The sequence below is a fragment of the Carya illinoinensis genome, chromosome 10 (assembly GCF_018687715.1).
Source record: "Carya illinoinensis cultivar Pawnee chromosome 10, C.illinoinensisPawnee_v1, whole genome shotgun sequence".
NCBI classification, from domain to species: Eukaryota; Viridiplantae; Streptophyta; class Magnoliopsida; order Fagales; family Juglandaceae; genus Carya; species Carya illinoinensis.
Window position 1 is genome coordinate 39,138,195 of NC_056761.1, and position 21,508 is coordinate 39,159,702.

The 21,508-nt window shown below is 37.7% G+C and overlaps 2 protein-coding genes across 2 annotated transcripts; both read right to left on the bottom strand.

Annotated features, from left to right (window-relative positions):
* Positions 1-862: 862 nt before the first annotated feature.
* On the bottom strand, positions 863-8,862 carry LOC122279249. Its single transcript, XM_043089719.1, has 9 exons — positions 8,229-8,862; positions 6,710-6,895; positions 5,026-5,118; positions 4,343-4,525; positions 4,165-4,267; positions 3,901-4,086; positions 2,217-3,415; positions 1,442-1,854; positions 863-1,349 (listed from the first exon to the last, which is right to left on the bottom strand). The coding sequence occupies exons 1-9, from the start codon at positions 8,481-8,483 to the stop codon at positions 1,289-1,291; spliced, it is 2,679 nt and encodes an 892-aa protein (XP_042945653.1). The 5' UTR covers positions 8,484-8,862; the 3' UTR covers positions 863-1,288.
* Positions 8,863-11,763: 2,901 nt separating this feature from the next.
* Positions 11,764-12,900, bottom strand: LOC122278723. Its single transcript, XM_043088906.1, has 3 exons — positions 12,550-12,900; positions 12,368-12,434; positions 11,764-12,296 (listed from the first exon to the last, which is right to left on the bottom strand). Exons 1-3 carry the CDS (start codon positions 12,898-12,900, stop codon positions 11,764-11,766), a joined length of 951 nt encoding a protein of 316 aa, XP_042944840.1.
* Positions 12,901-21,508: the final 8,608 nt, after the last annotated feature.

Here is a 21,508-nt window from a genome sequence, read left to right on the forward strand (position 1 = left end):
ATTTTTCACTACAGATAATGTTATTTTTCAATTTTTTTTTAAAAAAATTATGATCGATTAAAGGTTTCACTTCCACTTGAAGACATGTATAAGATCTAAGAAGACATCTACGAACCAGTTTACCTTTGGGTTAATCCTTTGTCACTTGATGCTTCGCTCCTCACTCCTCTCTACCTCTTGAACCACATCGATCAGATTATGTAGAGAACTCTACGACGCCGAGGAAGAGAAGTGAGAAAATATCTATGAGACCTGAGAGATGAAGATATATGAGAGAGGATGTATGAGTTCTGCATTTTTTTCTTCCAAGCTTGAATGGTATTTTCTTTCCGCTACATTTTCCTTTCCATCTCTTTTGTTTTTTGTTTTTTTTTTTAATATAATTGCTGACGTAGCAGTTCGCATACAGGCACAATTCTGTGCCTATCTTTGGTAGGCACAATTGTTAACCACATGTTAGCCATCTTTAAACTTTGACCAAACTAATGAGAATGTTGGTAATGAAGGCATCTTAAACAAATAGTGATGATGATGGTGGCGGTATTCACTAATTACGGCAAGCTATTGAAATTCTGCCCATCACCATCTCGTCCCGCGTCCCCTCACCACCCAAAAAAAAAAAAAAAACCAGTTTACCGCACAAGAAATGCTTAATCTTTTCCACATTAAGCTGACCAATAGTATTCAATATAGTCTGCCGAGATTTATGTTCACTCTGCAATTTACAATGGCAAAAAACATTGAGATGCAACAATGAGGCCACTAGCAAAATTTATCTTCATCGCACTTGAAAAGACAAGACACCACATGAAAGAAAATGGAGGCACAAAGATGAAATTAGGCTGTAGCCCCTCCAATGGTATAATGGCCAAAAAGTTAATCAATTAAAGCTGCATAAAACAACTTCTATAAGAGTTACATCAGACATCAGCAACAACAAATTTTTTTTTTTTTGTTCTTTTGGTGTTTGTACTACTTTACCTACAAGGATGGCCAAGAAAACAAAAACTGGGCAAAACTATTATCTCAAACATCCTATATTCGAATATGTCTGAAGCACAGCTACCAAGATTGAAGAGAGAGAAAAAGAGAATGTACAAAAAATCCCTTCAAACCACCATTTTTTGAGGAGGAAGAGGAAGAGGGGTGGTGGGGAGAGAGAGGAGGATTTGCAGCCACTCATGTTCGAAGCTCAGGCTTCAGCTGTGCTTTGTTAGCATTTACTGTTCTATTCATACAACCTCTAGGCTCTAACCATACAGAACCCATCATCCATCATCAACTGAAATCAGACGGATAAAGGTGGAAAATCATCTTCATCTTTCAAACGGTATGATTGTGCACCAATCCTACATGTAGAAAACAAGAAGACTATAAGAAAGTCCCATACATGTCGACTAGTGCAGAAAAGAAAATTAACATGATGGCAATATTCCCATACCTATCTTGAGTCATACCCACTACAGGTTTTGGGCTTTGCATTCCTGGTGACGGAAGATTTCCACTTGAGTTGTGAGCAAGCGCTGAGACTGGGTTCTGTTGCCAGCTTTTTTCTAGCAAAGATCCCTCAACTGGCAGCTGCCCATTTGACCCAACTTCAGCAACTCTCTCAGACGGATGCAATGAACCATTTGCATCAGAGTATACCTTCCTGCCGGGGGAACCAGAGTTGTGATCTACAGACCCAGACTTTCCGCTACCATGAACAGGATATTGGGCTTGTGCCAACTCATGACTGCTTCTCTCAGACGAATTTAACTCGGGGGTTGACATGGCACGCCCATTGTTCCGAGGAGATCTTGCTGGTGCTTGGTTTCTTCCTCTTGCTGTCAAGGGCCTGTCCCGGTAATTGTTCTACAAAACATGTAGCATAAAAGCACTTTACCATAGTTGGACCAGCCGCTAAAAACTAAATGAAAAACAAAGCTATGTACAGACACCAAGATCAACAAAGCCATGGCCCCACAAAAATCTCAAGGTTTCCAAATGACGTTCGAATACTAATATATATATATATATTATTTTTTCGATTGTAAACTCTAATTAGGTTAATCTCATATATACTTCCTCTGTACTTGGGGTTCGCCTCCTTCTATTAATACAACTTCTTGATTACCTATAAAACTTTTTGATTACCTATCAAAATATATATATATATATATTATTTTTATTAAAAAAAAAAAGAGAGATTATAGAGAGGCTTAGTGTGAGTTTACCGTGTTGGGAAAATATGTCCCTGTTCCTCGTGGCTTTGGCATCTCATCCATACCAAATATTGTGCCCCCAGGTAATATTGGTGGATTCATGGGGTATAAAACTGACCTCGAGACAACACCACCATTGGTGTTCATCTGGGGAAACACATTCGTATTTATCTGCAAAGACCGTCGTACTAAATCCCATTGTTTCTTGCCATGGAACTGCGGAACCAATGGTGGGGACACAGGAGTAACAGATGAACTTGCGGCATACTCATTGCACCACCTACCAAAGTGCAAATTATTTAGGTGATTGTCATAGTCCCCACTGAGATCTGACAAAGACTTCAAAGCTTCAGGATTTTCAATAGTGCCATTAAGCATCCAGTAACCAAAACAATTAGGATAAGGATCTTCTGAGGACCTATTAATTGAGCTCAAATGTGAAGAGTTGGGCTTTGATCCAACAGGTGACAGACACTGCCTATCACTCCCCAATTGGTTTTCATCCTGGTCGCCATGAGCAATAAAGGCCTTCTCCTCAGGAGGCACTCGCTGAAGCTCAGACAAATCTTTGTTATCAGTATAACCCAAATTCCCTGGACGTTTCTCATCCATATTTCCCTCTTCATTATTGCCCACGAATGTATGAGAGAAATACAGATGGGGTGCATGATGTGCTTTACCCAAAGGCGATCTAGTGTTCTCACAACTTGCGGGGGGAGATTTAGTTGCATCATTTGAAATTGTCAGGTCTTGTATTCTGGATGTAGCAAGGTCTTCGGCATCCCCACAAAGACGGTGTTCTGAAACTGTAATCCCGTTTGTAGAGGTTCTTTTAAGTTCACTCATGGCTCTGCCAAAGCTCATACTGGTCCCAGATGTCTCGATATTAGTGACCCCACTATGAATTGGTACCTCATAACCCAACCTAAATTCCACTGTCATGCCATTTATACAGGCCTGCTCAAATTCAGGATTTGTCTGATCTTCTAGAGAATCTGTACCTGAATATAATGATGTGGTGCCAAATATATCATGTCCAGACATCGGGACAGCATCTTGAACATCAGGCCTCTGCCAGGTTCCATGCCTATCCAATGTGTTAGAAAAAAACTGACGGATTCCATCATCAATGTTTTCTTCTGGCTGAAAGAGGATGCGCCTAAGCTTCCGAGCACCATATGTAAAAGCACTTTTTATTCGGTAAAAGTTTCCTGCAGAAGTCATTCCACATAATCATCAATCAACAAACTAGCAGCAACCAGCATTGTTTGAGACTTCGAAATGTCAATTGTTTTATGAAAATGCCAAAAAGAAAACAGGAAAAGAAAAGCATCCAAGATTTTGAGCTTATATGTCACTCTACATGTAAATCAATACCACCACAACCCAAAACACACGCAACCTACACACACTTCATCTTCATGTTTTTAAGAATTTTCAAATGGTTAATCTCTGCTTTGTCACGCGATATCCTAAACAAAACCTGGTTGATATAAAATTCTTCCCCGAAAAAATAAACAAAAAAAAATTGGCTTATCCACCTTTAAAGTTCTGAGCAATTTGTAAAATCTCAAAGGAATTCACTGAGTTTCCATCATTAGTGCACAACGCAAACCTCAAATATTTTGTTCACATTGAATGTGAGATAGGAAGAGGCCATAGCGCTCCCACCCAAGTAATGGAAAAGGACTTATACCTTTGCTGACACTGCGGCCAAGATTGTTATTTTCTTTTAGTGGATCAACTATGTTAAGATGCTTTGGGGGAAATGTCCTTGAATTACTCTCGTACCCCCTCGAGGAAACTGAGAACATCTCCAAACACCACTTAAGAAAATTGTTACTGTGCAATAGATCACTGCCATCATTTTCAGGTGTCTCAGCTGCAAAAAGAACCAAACAATGACTAAAAGATATCTAAACCAATAAGTGTGCTACCCATGCAAAAACATGTTGCTCACCCACGAGTTCTGGCAATGATGATATGCGAACTGGTCCATTCAAGCTGATGCAGTAGCTGTCCCAGTCAAAGTTGCTAAAGTAGTCCAAGAATTTATATAAAACCTAAAGAGAAGGTACAGTTAAGCTCATATCATACATTTGAGTTGCATACCAGTGCTAACTCCTGCAACAACTCACCGCTAGAGGACCATTTAAGGATGTATGGAAATGATGGAAAATATATAGAACCAATGTCTCCAAAGCATATGTGGAAATCAAGCCATGATGAGCGCCAAGAATGCGGCTCTCATAGTAGCACCAAGCTTTAATCAGGATAATACTGCGTTTAAATAGATGATCTTTACCAATCAGACGATCAACCTGTACATTAAGCAGCACCATGAACGTTAAAATCCAAAAGCAACATAACCCTACAAACTCAAGATGACTAAAGGCAGCCATAGAAGTGACACACATGATTAGGGCAGACACTTTTTATTACAACTTTGTAAACCATCCTGCATGTGTTAGTGAGTTGTCACATCTAAATGAGCATGGAAATTGCAAACTATTACAAAAAGGATACGAGGCTACCCAAAATTACTAGCAAAACTGTACCTAAAGAAAAGGAAAGCCAAAGAAAATCATTGATAAAAAACAACATTATAAAACCTTAAACATACAGACTCAACTTTGCATTAAAAAATTAATCAATCTAATAAAACAAAAAGGTGTTATTTAGAAACATTTATTTCCCTGCAATGAACCGGCTCTGTAATCAATACCTTGTTAAGTTCTTTGAATACAACTGGTTAGCTCTATATAGTCAAGAATCTGATTACTGTGCAAGCATTTATATTAAAATTTACAGAAAAGGCTACCTGCTCAAGAAAACATAGGGTACAGAGCCCTCCTAACTGATTGAAGGAAATATCAACCACAATGTTCTGTACAAGACATTTTACAAGCTTAACCTGCCAACAAAAGATCCAAAACTCAGATTTCTTAACCTCATATGATGCAAGATGTAACCAACTAGAAGAAACACAATGCGTAATTTGAAACGCTGCCTATCTTATAAAATGAGCAAATTATAGATGTGAAAGGTATGCAAGCATGCAATCATCGTGGATGGTGAAGCATCATGCCATGGTGCAGTTATCAGCTTTACAAGACACAATGTGAGGGAAATAATAGTATAGTTCAGCAAGGGCAAGTCCCTTAGATGTGAAAAGGACTTCCAGAAGGAAATGGTTAAATGAAATACATGAATTTGTACACAGGAACCCTTGGAATTTGAACTTGCCTCAGCATGCCCATGACCTGCCAACAGGGCAGCCGTGACTTTACTCGAAAAGCATAGGTACATAAATGCAATAAGAGATTGGTTATACAAAACCAAACTATCTCATCTCATATCATAAAATCATTGCAACTTTCTCAAATTCCTACATAAAATATAATAAACAATTCAACTTTTTCAAATCCCAAAACAAAACTAATATTAAAAAATTATATTATAACAATATTTTATTCAACTTTCAACAAAACATCCCATCTCATCTTATCTCATCTAAAATGTGTAACCAAACGAGGCAATAAGCGGTACTCAATTTGATATAGTAAAGCTCATGCCATGCTGTCAAAAATTGGCTTTAAGTGCAAATTTAGGCCAATGCTATGGTGTATAAAGTAGCCAAAGCAAAAGATCTACACCGAACAGTAACCTGATGACCATGCAGAGAAGCATAAAGTTATACAAGTTTATAGGCGTGCCAGGCAATAAACTTAAGGACTCCCTCCCAGCAACAATCAGCAATAAGCATTTTGACAAATAGAGGACTCAGGGTTTGATACTTGTAGATCCATCTTGCTGTGTAAAGTCATCAGAGTTTTAGGGGGAGGGAAAGGGGGTAGAGGGGGGGAACACCAATTATGGTGGTAATGGATATTAACTTTCCATATCCAAGAATAAAATAGGCTAAAGCTACTAAAATGCTAGTGCCTCACTCTTCAACATTACCTGCATTATAAAACCAACCATGACAGGCAGGATTACAATTTTTTATCCAACCTTTGCACATATGCAGATGCTGATGCAAGAAAATCTATCCTACAGCTACTACAATCCGAGTCTAATGACAAAATGATCACAAAACCACATTGATAAATGTCAAACGACAAGGTGAGCAAATTCTACAATCAAACCATGCCTTTATGAGGAAAAACCTTTACATTAGAAAATGAACCTAGGGATACCATGGCATGGAGTTCAATAGTGCAAAGATTTCACAATCTTCGCTTTTACTTTGGAGGAAGGGGGAATACGTGAGAAATATAAAAGTTATTTTACTTAATATTAGTTAACAATTAAAAATGCTACTTCCTAGATACATACAAGCTAAACTAGACAATTATGAAAAGAGGAAAAAAACACTTGACAGAAATTTTGCACATCGATTAGTTCAAAGCAAATGAATCTCAACTTAGTCCGACTCAATCAACAAGAGTGAAATTATAGACCAGCAAAGATATCTAGTAAAAATATGGACTTAAGTTAGAAACCTCAGCGCGAATTAACTGGACATCCTTTACTACAAACTCCGCAGCCCTGTTCTGTTCTTCTCGTTCCAGAACAGAAAAAACTTCGTTGGCCAAATTGTCCTCAACATTTATACCACCAAAGGCAGTCAAATCAATATCTCCATCAGGCAGATAGGTCCTTAGTGGCACAGACCCAAAGGGAAATACCTGAAACAAAGATGATTTAGAAAGGAATCTACATTTCAGAATAGGTCTCACTCAGATCAAAGTCCATAACACGAATTTTAGTCTCTAAAAGGATATAGAAGCTACAATAAATGGAAACTGGGGAAAAATGAAAGGTAGAAAAAATTTTGGATGGATAAATTTAGAAGCAAACAATTTGCTGAATTGAACATCCCTAGGCCCTCCCACTCATGAACAGACCCCGGGGAAGAAGGTGGACCGTACAACCCCTCCCAACCTCTAGGCTCTATGTCAAATAAGCACAATGTAAAACTCGTACGACTTATCATAATTATAATTGGTTCCCACTTAAAAACCCCACATCCAGGAAGTTAACATAAGGAATTGAACCCATTCCATTAATATCATATACCTCCAAATAAAAAGGAAAATTATCGCAAATGACATTGTTAACTTATCATGCTCACAATTGGTTCCCCCATGTAACACCAATATCTAGGAAATTAATGTCATATTATCTCCAAACAAAACGGAAAATTATTGCAAATGACAGCCACATCACGTTACCCTAGCAACCACCCATTACACAATAATCATATGAAGGGTGATCTGTAGTTCCCAATTGATGCCAATCCTCGTTAAAAAATCAGTTAAATAGAAATCATGGTTGCCAAGATTCGTCTATAGTTCGGCAAAAATTAAACATATGACCCAAATACCCAAACCATAGACACATAAATAAACTTCTCAATCATCTCTTCTGGCCTTTTGAACGGCAGAAATACTTGCTTCAACATACGGTAGTAGTTTATAACAGTTGTTTTCTGATTGAAGAGATACGCCTTGCCGTTCCGCTAATTTCTCTCAGACAGTATCTTTATATATTTTCTTCGCACATAAATAGAGAGGTGTCTGATCTAGGTGTTGATCTAATTAGCAGGCTCTTAATTATTAGACGCACATTCCAAGTCTCCAACCCCTACAGCTGTGCGGCAAATTTTTTATTTTGATCTTGCTATCTAAAAAGGCCGTGCAGCCTGATAATACTTTATTCAAACAGTGATCACTACTCAAACTCATTGTACCCGAAAAAAAAAACTCAAAACCCGCTGTAAAATTAATTTTCTTTTGCATGCTAACTGAAACACGCTCGGATTGGGATCAGGAAATCTGTCATCAAAAGTGGTTGCAGCAAAAAATATCCATAAGTAAATCTTAGTTGAATATTTAAAGTATCAAATTTGAACAATTACCCATTACTTATGGTAAACATCTACGCATATATTTACAAGATTAAACATATATACGGATCAATATATGCACACACATATACATGTATATATCGGTAGCTCACCTCACAGCCAAGAAAACCTTTAATGAGCCTCTGCACGTAATCAATAACCGCTTTCCTCCTGTTTTCAGAGAGGATAGTGGGCTGAACCTGGGCTATGACACCCTGCGTCGCGTCTTCGGCTCTTTGCCAGTACTCGGCACCAATTTCCGTTTGATTCGAAGGTAAGAACGACGACTGTGATGAAGACGATGATGACGGCATCTCCTCCAAAACGGCGCCGTTTGGTTCAGGCGACCAAACGCTAATGTCGCCCATGAAATTACCAAAAATTCCGCAAAAAATTTACCAAACAATAGCGAAATTAAACCTTTAGAGACACGGCACCCCGACAACTGTTACGGAACCCGACGGCGCACGAATCGACGGTGCAACCATCGAGGCGGTTGAAATTCACGGAGAAATCAAACGCAAATCGTCGTTGTTAATCTGAGATGAGACTTGATCTTGGGCGATCAGGCGGGTGCGAAGGAAAGTGACGAAACGACCGAGGAATTGGAATAAAACGACGGGAGGGAGGAGCAAGAATTTGATAAGGGCGCTGGCGATGGTCGGGGAAAAGAAAATCGAAAGTGGTGTAGAGAAGTTAAAAAGAGTGGGAATTTATGTTTGTCGATGGTATATATGTTTTCTCGATTGTGTATATATATATATATATATATGTTGATTTGCTCAAACATTAAAACGAGTAGAGCATAAGATAAATAAATACCAAAAATACCAAACTTCTATCCACATATATTTAGGGTTTATGCAAGCATGTAACGATTAAGTAATAGTTGATAGGGAAAATTTACACTCTATTAATATTCAATCTTTAAAATCAATGTTGCATGCATCCTCTAATATTTTACATGAATATATATCATATTTAATGACAATATTTCATTGAATTTATCTTTGGAATTATAGTGCTAGGTGACAAATTTAATGATTTAATGTCACGTTACAAAATAGAAAATAATTCATGAATTATCTATTTTGTAATTGTTTTCTATCCTTCTATCCCTTTTATTGCCTCTAGTGTAGTCCTTCACGGCTCCCGACCATGATCTATATCCATTTGCCTTTAGTTTCTGTTTAGAGCATTGATATTGACGTCAAATGCATGTGAAAACAAAAATATGCCTCATTTCACATCAAAACTACTGCATTGGATTAATTAAAGGGATTAATTTTTTTTAATAAGTAAGAGAAAAATATTATTAATCAGAAAAAAAATATACAGCCTGTTTATACAGGAAGTATACATAACACCTAGGAACGTTCTATGTGCGATGAATTAAAAACAGGAACTCATGAACATTGTTCCCATTTAGTACAATAGTGGAAAACCAAAGCAATAAAGTGTGTAGAAAAAAGTTCTTCAACTCTGCCACATAGCGTTCCTTGTCTTCAAAGCAGCGCGTATTTCTTTCTAACCAAATACATCACGTCATACACAGTGGGATCATCTTCTATACCGCTGCCACTTGATGACATCATTGCATCTTCCTCCAACAACCCAACAACTCTACCACTTTTGAGGGCATAACCCATGCAACATCAACCATTTGGAAAATCTCATCCCACAATTCCCTTATAACCTCACAGTGTAATAGGAGATGATTAACAAATTCTTCATTCTTTTTACACAAATAACATCAATCCATCACTACATACCCCATCTTTCTCAGGTTATCTGTGGTCAAGATCTTTCCAACGGCTACATTCCATACAAAAAAGGCTACTTTAGAAGGCACATGAGCCTTCCAAATGCTCTTCCAAGGAAATGAAGTGTGGTCTTGTGATGATAAGAGGTTATAGTACGCCTTTACTGTTAATTTCTTCTTATTACTAGCCCTCCACTTCAAGCAGTCACACTGTACCATAGGAATCCTCATGAAGTATATTAAGCTAAGGAAATCTGAAACCATAGGTAATTCCCAATCATGGAAGTCCCTGATGAAAAGAACATTCCACTGTTGAGCACCTTGAAAAAACAATTGCACTTCTGCCACTGAAGCCTCCCTATTAGCAGCAATACGTAAAACAGTTGGATAAACTCTTTCCAATGCCTGGTCTCCACACCAAACATCCTGCTAGAAGCTGATGCGAGTACCATCTCCAACTGTAAAGCAAACATGTCTCTCAAAACAAGACCACCCGCTCCTTATAAATTTCCATAAACCCACACCATGCCCCCCTCTTACTTCGTTGGAGTACCAACCACCTCCAGCAGTTCCATATCTTGCATCAATAATTTCTTTCCACAAAGACCCCCCATCCGAGTGATATCTGCATAACCACTTCCCAGTAAGGCTTTATTAAAAGTTCTCAATTCGCGCACTCCCAACCCCCCTTGTGTAACTAGAGCACAGACTGTCTTCCAATTGACTAGATGGAATTTTTCTCCTCCTTCAAGCCCCCCATAAGAAAGTCCTTATGATTTTCTCAATCTTGTTCCCCACCCCTACCGGTAAAGGAAACAAAGATAAGAAATATATAGGAAGGTTTGAAAGGATACTCTTAATAAGAGTAAGCCGGCCCCCTTTTGACAAATAAATTTGTTTTCAACCAGCCAACCTTTTCTCTATCTTCTCCACCACCCCATCCCATATTTTTCTAGCCTTAAAAGTTGCACCCAATGCAAGTCCCAGATATTTCAAAGGCAAAGAGGACACTTGACAATCCAATAAACTTGCTAGACTGCATATATTTGATACCACACCCACTGGAACCATCTTAGATTTGCCAAGGTTCACCTTGAGTCCCGACACTGCTTCAAAGCAAAGTAATAGTGCACGTAGAGTTTGGATCTGGTTGTTATCTACTTTACAGAAAAGTAAAGTATCGTCTGCAAATAAAATATGAGAGATAGTAATTGAGCCACCAGAACCATTACCTACCTAAAAACCAGATAAAATACCTCCACCAACTGCGGCCTGCACCATCCGTTTAAGGGCCTCAATGACTATAACAAACAAAAAGGGGGATAAGGGGTCTCCTTGTCGCAAACCCCGAAAACTATCAAAAAATCCAGCAGGTGTACCATTAACTAAAACTGAGAATCGAGCAGTTGAAATGCAATGACTCATCTATGCAATCCACCTATTACCAAAACCACACCTCCTGAGTAGGTATAATAGGATTTCCCAACTCACATTATCATACGCCTTCTCCATGTCAAGCTTACATAGGATGCTTGAGCCTCCCTCCCTCAATCTATGGTCTAGGCATTCATTTGCGATGAGCACTGAGTCAAGAATTTTTCTTCCACGAATAAAAGCATTCTGGGGCTTGGAAATAATATGTTTCAACATCGGGCTTAACCGGTTAGCAAGAACCTTTGAGATAATCTTATACACTCCACTGATCAAGCTTATAAGACAGAAGTCCTCAATAATCAAAGCCCCATGTCTCTTAGGAATGAGCGCAATTAAAGTTGCATTGAGGGATTTTTCAAAGTTTTGAAAAGAATGAAATTCACTAAAGACATCCGAAACATCCCCTTTGACAATGTCCCAGCAGGTTTGAAAGAACCCCATAGAAAAACCCTCTACGCTTTATCCTTGGTCATCCCAACAATGACCTTGTAGATCTCATCGTCATCGAAAGGTCTCTCCAAAACGCTTGCGTTTTGAAAGTCAATAGCGTCAAAAGATAAAGCATCAAGCTTCGGCCTCCACTCAGTCAGTTCTGTGAGAAGGGTCTCATAATAATCCACAATATGATTTTCTAAGTCCGAGGGAGAAGATAACACTTGATTACCTGAGTGTAGCGACTCTATAGCTTTATTACGCTGATGTGAATTTGCCATTTTATGAAAATACTTCGTACACTTATCACCTTCTTTCAACAAAAGGGCTTTGGATTTTTGACGCCAAGAGGTCTCCTTTAACAACAACACCCTCTCCAAACTTGCCAAGACTGTACCCTTCCTCACTATCATCTCCTCTGAGGGATTTTCCGATAATTCCCTTCCCTCTAACTCCTGCAATTCCTCCATAAGGGTAGTTTTCTGGTTGTCAATGTGGCCAAAGACTCCCACGTTCCACTTTTTCAAGTCTTGTTTCAGAGCCTTCAGCTTACCTGCAAGAATAAAACTTGGAGTACCTGTGAACTGATAAGCAGACCACCAATTACATACCATCTCCACAAACCCGTTCGCGGTAAGCCACATGTTTTCAAACTTGAAATAACAGCAACTACTATGAATGCCCCCACAATCTAGTAAAATAGGAAAATGATCTGAGTCAACTCCCTGTAGACGTTTCTAACATACTTCCGGATAGTGGGCTTCCCATGAAGGAGAGACAAGGAATCTGTCCAATTTCGACCATACCCGACCATTAGACCAAGTGTATTTGCCTCCTACCAAAGGGAGGTCCATAAGGTCCAACTCAAAGATGAACTTGGAGAACTCCTCCATAGCCGTTGAGTTCCGAAGATGTCCTGACCTCTCACAAGGGAAGCGAGTAATGTTGAAGTCTTCTTCCATGCACCACGGTACATCCCAAAAAGAGTATACACCTACCAACTCTTCCCATAACCTTCTCCGCTCCTTGTCCACATTGGGCCCATATGTTCCTACAAATGCCCATTCCCATCCGTTAGCAACGTTCTTGAATCGCAATGATACCGAGTAATCCCTGATACACTCCTCAGTCACCTCAACCACTCTTTTGTCCCACATTAATAACACTCTACCTGATGCTCCTAGAGAGCCCAAGTAAGACCAGCCCACATATGCACATCCCCATAAACTTCGCACTATTTTTCTGTTGATAAACCTAACTTAGTTTCTTGAAAATAAACCACATCACCCTTCCACATCCACAATCAATTTTTGATACAAAGGCATTTATTGCAATCATTAAGCCTCGCACATTTCAAGAGATAATCTTAGGCTGCATGTAAACTTAGATTTCCCCTCCCTTTCATTCTATCCCTACTGCTACTTCCTTCCTTTGCATCATAGTTATTGAGCAAGTAAGCCTTTTCAATTCCCTATCCTGTTTTGTGGCTGACATCATATGCCTATCCTCAATTGCCATAAGAAGATCCCTAAATTTTTGTTCATCGCCTCCAAACGAAATCCCAATAACAGCTTGTATCTCCTTCACTTTTTTGAATACCTAGTTAGAAGGAACTCGCTTGTTATTAAAACTTGGCGGAAGGGTGCATAACAGAGTTAGCGCAGCCCCCTCACCACCAATACAGTCTTTATCCACCAAAGCCAGCTGCAAATTCAAGTCTGAGATTGTTTGTTCCCCACCAATTAAATCTTCTGGCCAAAATACCTCTTCCACTCTTTAGAAAGCCTTCCAACATCAGGAAAATTAAATTCCCCCAGCATATTCCCAACAGATTTGCGATTTTGGGAGACTTTTTGCTTCCTATTTTGGATGGTCCTGATTTTGTGGGCTTTCCTTTTTACTTTCATTTGCTTGGGTTCTCAACTGCCTAGGGTTGTTGGGATGCCATCTTCTGGCCCTCCGATGGCCTCACTGTGACGCCCCCAAATTCCGTTTGGGATCGGACAAACATTTGAAGCGTCGAGACATGCAACACAAGGTTACCTGCCCCCGTTCATGACATATAAGATGCAATGTTCCTAACATGCATCTAACATTATGCAATATTCGCAGCGGATAATTTTTTTCTTTAGCAATACTATGCACCAAATTGAAAATATCCCAAATGCTTAAAACATACTTCATACATAAAGACCCATTAAATAGATCACAACACTAGTCCAAAATGGTTATGATCCAAAAAGTACTAAAGATGCAACTCCATTGTACAAGTAGTAATTTACGTTAACTACTATATTAACATTGACGTCGCACCGTCGCTTAGTCAACTGTGTCTAGTTGATCAGCTCCTGATTCTCCTTCAGGTCCTGTAACAAGATCTACCATTCGGGAGGAATGGTAGTTGGGACTACCAAAGTGAGATTTGATTACAAATCTCAGTAAGTTAACAAAAAACTTCCACACAAGCTAATGATGCATGGATGACAGTAAAAACATAAATGCATAATCAAATTCATAAGTAATTAAAGCATAACTTGGCGTACAATATAGCATAATTGACATAACTTAAATTGAAACATGAACTGAACTTGACTTGACATGAACTTGATCTGAAACTTGACTTAGCATGAACTTGCTTTGAAACTTGAATTAACATGAAAAATACATACTCCACAGTTGTTGTGGCCCCATGTATTCTACGTGTAAATACATACTCCACAGTTGTTGTGGCCCCATGTATTCTACACAAACTTGACTTAACATGAAAAATACATACTCCACAGTTATTGTGGCCTCATGTATTCTACGTGTAAATACATACTTCACAGTTGTTGTGGCCCCATGTATTCTACGGAAACCTATTCTTTAACTGCTTAAATACATACTCCACAGTTGTTGTAGCCCCATGTATTCTGCGTGTCACAATTGTTGTGTCTCACGTAGTGTATGCGCCACAATTGCTGTGACCCCATACATAAGTAATCAAGATGAAACGTGACTGGAATACGAAATGACTGAAGCCCTGACGTAACATAACGTGACTTGAACATAACTTGAAATACATGACCAACTTGAGATAGAAATATTTCGTAACATGACATAACATATAATAGACAACATATTTAACATGACATACTTACAACAGTGAATATTACATGACTTGACATATATGTAATAGATGTCATACTTAGCATGACGTACTTGTAATGTACAGTAATACATGACAGAATATATTATGTAACAGATAAAAAATTGATGACAGAATAAATTCTGTATAATAGACAATTACGTGATAACTTGGCATGGCAAGACATATATGATAACATACATACATACATACACTGTAGTTCCTTTACTTAGCACACATACACAATAGACTGCTACTAAGTTAAAAGCTAACTTACCTCGATTTCCGCGTTTCTTATAAAACTTCAAGTGCGACCACGAGGAACTGTAATTAGTGATTCTAAAAGTTATAACTAAATCACTAATAATTTGAAATATGGAAAATACTAACTTAAAGAGTAAAATTTTCATTTTACTCTCTACATGTGAGAAAATGACCGTTTTACCCATAACTTAAGGATTTTGCATACTAACTCCAAAAGTTTCCAAAATTTACATTTCTCATGTAAATTTTGTCCTAAACTTAAATATCAACTCAGAAAACTTTAAAACAAAACACAACTATGAAGAACACACTATGGCCGAAACATCCATAGGCCATTTCCCTTGATTTTTGTTGCAATTCCTTCCAACTTCTAAATCATGCTTAAACCAAAATTTTGCAACAAATATCTTCCAATCCTAAGTTCAAAACCATACTTAAAACATTCATTTAGAAAAAGCTAATAATTAACACCAAACTTTTTTGTAAAAAGATCCAAGCACTTGAATCACAAGTTTTAACCTTAAATCAAAACATCTCCAAGAATTTCAAAAATCAAATCTTACTTCTAACATATTCATAATATCATCCTAATATCAACCATGTTTTAAATCATCGAACTAAAGTCACCAAATTCACAAAATAATATTTGGAGTTTTTGGTTTTACACTTAGTCCAAAAACAGAAACTTTTTCCTCAACTAATTTTGATAAATCTCTTGATCTATGACTTATAAATATATGATCTTCAAACCAAACCATCACATGGTTTAAAAAGATGTCTTAAAACATATATAAGCTTCTAATTCAAGATCACATGGTTAGAAATTAACCAAAACATAAATTTAGCCAAGAATATCCACACTTTGGCTTATTTGAATATCTCTTTGCATAAAATTTCATATCTTTGAAACTAACATCAAATATCTTCAAAATAATAATATAACATGTATATAAGATACTTAGGATCCTTCAATAAAATTATTAAAGTCATTAGAATAGGTTTAGACCACCAAAGAGTTAAACTTTCTCAAAACAGAAACTGTTTTTCTTCTTCCAGTTTCTAAGTTTCTAAATCTAAGAAAATCTTTCATCAAAACCTTTAATCATGCAAAAATCCTCAACTAATAGTCACATATACATGTTAACAATACTCCATAAAAATTTCGGACCAATATCTATCTATTAGCTTGGTCAAAAACTCCAAACTATAACATATTCTACAGTTTATCTCTCAGAATGACCTTTTTATAGTTTACACAATATTTGACTAACCAAATGATCTTCAAATGGTGCAAATAAGATATCCATGTAAACTAGACTAAAAAAGGAACAACTTATATGAAGGAGATTTTATGATAAAACACTTACAAAAGCTTCGAAATGGGTGTTCAAAAGACCTCCTAAAAGCTGTCCGAGAGAGAGTGTTTGATATTCTTTCAATGGAAAGTGTAAATGAAGATAATTTCGTGGGGAGAGGTGGCTGGAGATACTTATGGATGAGATATGGAAGAGATGAGGCTGAAGTTGAGAGTTGAGTGTAGTTTTCTCCTACCCAAAATATCCATAAAAGATTATCTCATAATATTCTATCCAATAGTATCTACAAAAAATCAACTTAAGATATTTTTATCTAATAATATCTATAAAAATCAACTCAAAATATTTTTACCCAATAATATTCATGAAAATTACCTCAAGATATTTCTTTTTATCCAATAATATCTACAGTTTTGAACAGACGTTTTGTCCGAAAATATGAAAAAATGTTATTGCGCCATAAGACTTTAAATAACCCTCCGAGTCTAATGGCACAAACCATAATACATTTTGACACTTCTAACTATCTCCAATAATCAAAAACACACTTCTGATACCATAGTAAATAATAACACTAACTATGTAGTTAAACAAAAACCTATACGATTAATGGATTCGTGAAAACTTATGGGGTTTTCACGAGGTTCCTAAAGTTAATAGAAATTTCACAATTGAATTTCTAGCGGGCTGTTACACTCACCATCGGCGGAGATTGCAAGCCAAGTTGGTTCTAGGTTACAGACGTATGTGCAAGCTATGAATAAAAAAGTGGATGCACCTGCGTTCAAAATACCTATGAGATTTCCAGTTGATATCAATGGTGAATTGGGATTTATCTTCTCTAAAGCATAGATGACTAAGGTAGAGGAAGAGTTCCATTTTGCGTTAGTGATGAAGTTCATGAGATATCGGCCATCTATTGATAAAATCAAACTATCAGTTGTGAGAACATGGGGATTGACGAAAATTCCAACGATCAGTGTTATGGATGATTATCATGTGTTAATTCACATGAAAAACAAATGTGATTTTGTGCATGGCTGGGCAAGGGAAGGTAGAACTATGGAAGGCAATTATATTCGGTTGTTCAAGTGGACAAAGGATTTTGATGTGAATAAAGAATCTCCATTGGCTACTCAATGGATTTTCTTGCCTGGGTTACCAATGCATCTCTATTGAATGGATTTTCTGCAAATTATAGCGACTCATTTTTGTCATTATCTTGGAACTGATAGTGCGACAATCAACCGTACGAGAGCCTCGGGGGCACGTATTTGTGTGGAGGTTGACCTATCTATGGAACTGGTAAAGGGATTTTCTCTTGTTTTATCACCAACTCAATGTCTGTGGTAAGAGTCCAAATATGAAAAGATGGTTTTTTTTTTTGCTCCAATTGTTGCCGACAAGGACATACCTCAATTGTGTGTAGGATGGGAGAGAAAAGAAGGAACGACAGAAAGCAAAAAGAACAAGGATAACAAGAATTTTTTGGAATATTAGAGGGTTAGGTAGGTCGAGAAGCAAGCTGAAGAATTTTCTTAATAAGTTTAATGTTGGTTTGTTTGCTATTTCAGAACCTTTTGCAGCTGATGATTGGATGACTATGCTGGAAAGTTTTTTGAATTATCACAACTCTATTTATAATGAAAATCAGGGTGGTAAACTATGGCTTTTTTGGAAGGACATGAATGCGTTTGAGGTAATTTCTATCAACACTCAGATGATTTCCGAGTGGTTCACTAAGGATGGTCAAAGAATTTTGGTGAGTTTTGTCTATGCCAAATGCTCATATATTGAGAGAAGAGATTTATGGTGGCAGTTGGAAGAGAGCCAAGTTTCGGATTTCCAGTAGTTGGTCATGAGAGATTTTAATGTTATTCGAATGGACTATGAAAGAATTGGTGGAAATCCAATACCTCTTTTACCTATGATGGAGTTTAAAGAATGTTTACATCAGTGTGATCTTGTTGATTTATTGAACTCAGGCCAACGAATGTCTTCGTGAAATGGCCATGTAGGAGTGGCTCGTAGCTGGGCTAAGCTGGATCGTGCTCTTATTAATAATGCTTTCTTGAACCTTTTTGGTTCGGCTCATTTCAAATATCTGAGTCGGAAGTCTTCTGATCACAGTCCTGTGGTGGTTTATACTAGCTCACCGTTCTCTGTGTATGGCCCTACACCTTTTTGATTTATCAACATGTGGAGCACACATGATTTTTTTTTGTCATGCGTTAAAGATGCATGGATACGAAATGACTCGGCCTCCGGTCTTTTGAAATTGGCTATCTATCTAAAGAGAACTAAAGTTGTTTGAGGTGCTTGGAATAAAAATGTTGTCGGGAGAGTGGGAGAAAAGCTACAAGCTCTAGAGGAAAGGATGGAATTACTAGAATATCAGCTGCAATCTGGTTTTTCTAAGAAGGTTGAAGACAATTACTTGGCTATGAAGTTGGAGTTTCAGGCGTGGGAGAAGTGAGAAGTATCCCGCTTGGGTCAAATTGGAAAAAAAAAAAAGGTTGATGGAGGGGGATCAAAACACTAAATTCTTCCATTCATTTATCAATCAGAGACGGAACAAGGGTCGTATAGACCGCATGGTTCTAACCGATGGGAGGATTTTAGATGGTGCGGAAGTTATACATAATGAAGTTGCTGCTTTCTTCTAGAATGTTCTTTTAGAGTCTTCCGTGATTGAACCTTGTGATCTCTCCGAGCTAATACAAAGTCAAGTTTCAGATGAGGATATAGTTTTCTCTGCTCCAAACCGATAGAAGATGAAGTTCAAAAAGTGGTGTTCTCGATCACCAAAGACAATAGCTCAGGACCAGACAAATTTGGTTCTGAATTTTTTATGTCTTCTTGGGACATTATAAAGGAAGATGTCATGGATGTGGTCTATCAGTTTATGCTCTGTAGCTTATAAAATTTTCTCCAAGATTATTGTTTTCAGACTAACTAATGTTGTTGAGAAGTTGGTCTCGCATGAATAAGGTGCTTTTATTCTTGGGCATAGTATTTTTGAGAATATTACTCTAGCACAGGAAATTGTCCATTCTTTATACAATAAAATGGTTGGCGACAATGTGATGGTCAACCTGGATATGGCTAAGGCTTACGACATAATGAACTAAAATTTTCTTCTGGAGGTTCTTAAGGCTTTTGGCTTTTCTCAGAATTTTTGCATACTTATTAAAAATTGTGTGGAGTCCCCATGGTTTTCCGTTATGATGAATGGAACCTTTAAAGGGTTTTTTCAATCTTCGAGAGGCTTACGTCAAGGAGACTTCCTTTCTCCTTATTTATTCATCATAATGAAGGAGGTTTTGACAAGATTGCTCAGAAATAATTATGAGACAGTTCGTGTTGGAAAATTCCACCATCCTATTGGGGCTCCTTTGGTTCGCATTTACTTTATGTGGACGATATTCTTATTTTTGCTAATGGAGGGAAGAGGTCTATCAAAAATCTGGTTTGCACTTTAGAGATGTATGAGAAGTGGTTGGGTCAATGTATCAGTAAGGCTAAGTCAACTCTAGTTATGTCCAAATACATTACTCTTGCTCGAAAACGTAATTTATTGAGAATTACGTGTTTCATAGAAGGCAACTTTCTAGTTATGTATTTGGGTGTGCCGTTGGTGTCTGGTAAATTGACCTTCAGGATAGTGGAGCCTCGTGTGGAAAAGATCAGAAAGAAAATTGCGGAATGAAAATTTAAGTTGCTCTCGCAAGGTGGTAGATTGATTCTTTTAAGACATGTGCTGTCTAGCTTGCCTATACACTTGATGTTTGCTATAAATATGCCACTAGTCACTATTTCTCGTATAAATTCTCTTCTTACTAATTTTTTATGGGGAGAAGTGGAAGGTAAAAGGAAGATTCATTGGTGCGCTTGGGGTAATATTTGTAAACCTACCTTGGAAGGGGGCATGGGTTTGAGAGACCTTAAGGAGATTCAAAAATCTCTTCCCATGAAATTCGCTTTTAGATTGATCACTTCTACCAATCTATGGTCAAATTTTTTTCAGGGCCAAATAGTGCAAAAAAGAACATTTGTTGGTAAGAAAGGGTAGACCAAATGACTCTCGGTTTTGGAGATCAATGATGGCCATCATCCCGAAAGTTATGGATAATGTAAAAATTTTGGTGAGAGGTGGGAACTCTTCCTTTTGGTTCGATAGGTGGCTTGCATCAAGTCCCTTAGCTGTGTGGAGTGAGGATATTTTGAACAATAAGTTGTGTATCAAAGATGGCTGGCTGAACAACAACTAGAACTTTGATTTATTACCGGATCTGGTTGTGCTGATAGAACTATGGAAATTTTGAACAATATTCCAACTGGTAGAAGTGGTCGGGATATATTCATCTGGAAGCCTGCCCTTGATGGTAGCTTCTCCACTATAACAACATGGAGGTAGTGAGGAGCAAAATAATAATTTTGTGTGGAATAAATGTTTTTGGCTCGCTTTAATGCCCAAAAAAATTTCTATATGTTTATGGAAAGTTTGGTTTAGATGTTTGGCAATCGATGATGGAATTCAGGCTAAAGAAATATCGATGGCTTCAGCATGTGATTGTTGCGTGTAGAGAAGCCAGGAAACAATTGACCACATTTTCTCTTTAGGCGAGGTTGTTTTGGAAGTTTGGCATCGAGCTAGTGTGGTTTTGGGGATCCCTTTCCAGTAGTCTCTCTCATAGAAAAACAAAATGGCAAACTGGTTTCACTATACTCATAAATCGTCTATCAAAGTCATTTGAATTGGATTGATATCGTGTCTAATCACCTAGTGCCTATGGAATCAGAGATGCAAAGTGAGAATGGAAGGAATGCATCAAAGTGCTAACCAGCTATGGAGATGTGTTCGGTACGAGGTTAGCTCACTAGCCAATAGCACTAATTCCTTCTCTAAATTGAAAATGCCAGACATTGCTATTCTGAACGAGTTTCACATTAGATCTCTAATGCCACATTTCCTCTTCGGTTCCTAACTATTTATTCACTTCTTCCCTGGCACTTATATTTTATTGAATGTTCAAACTTGCAAGATCATTTTCTTGT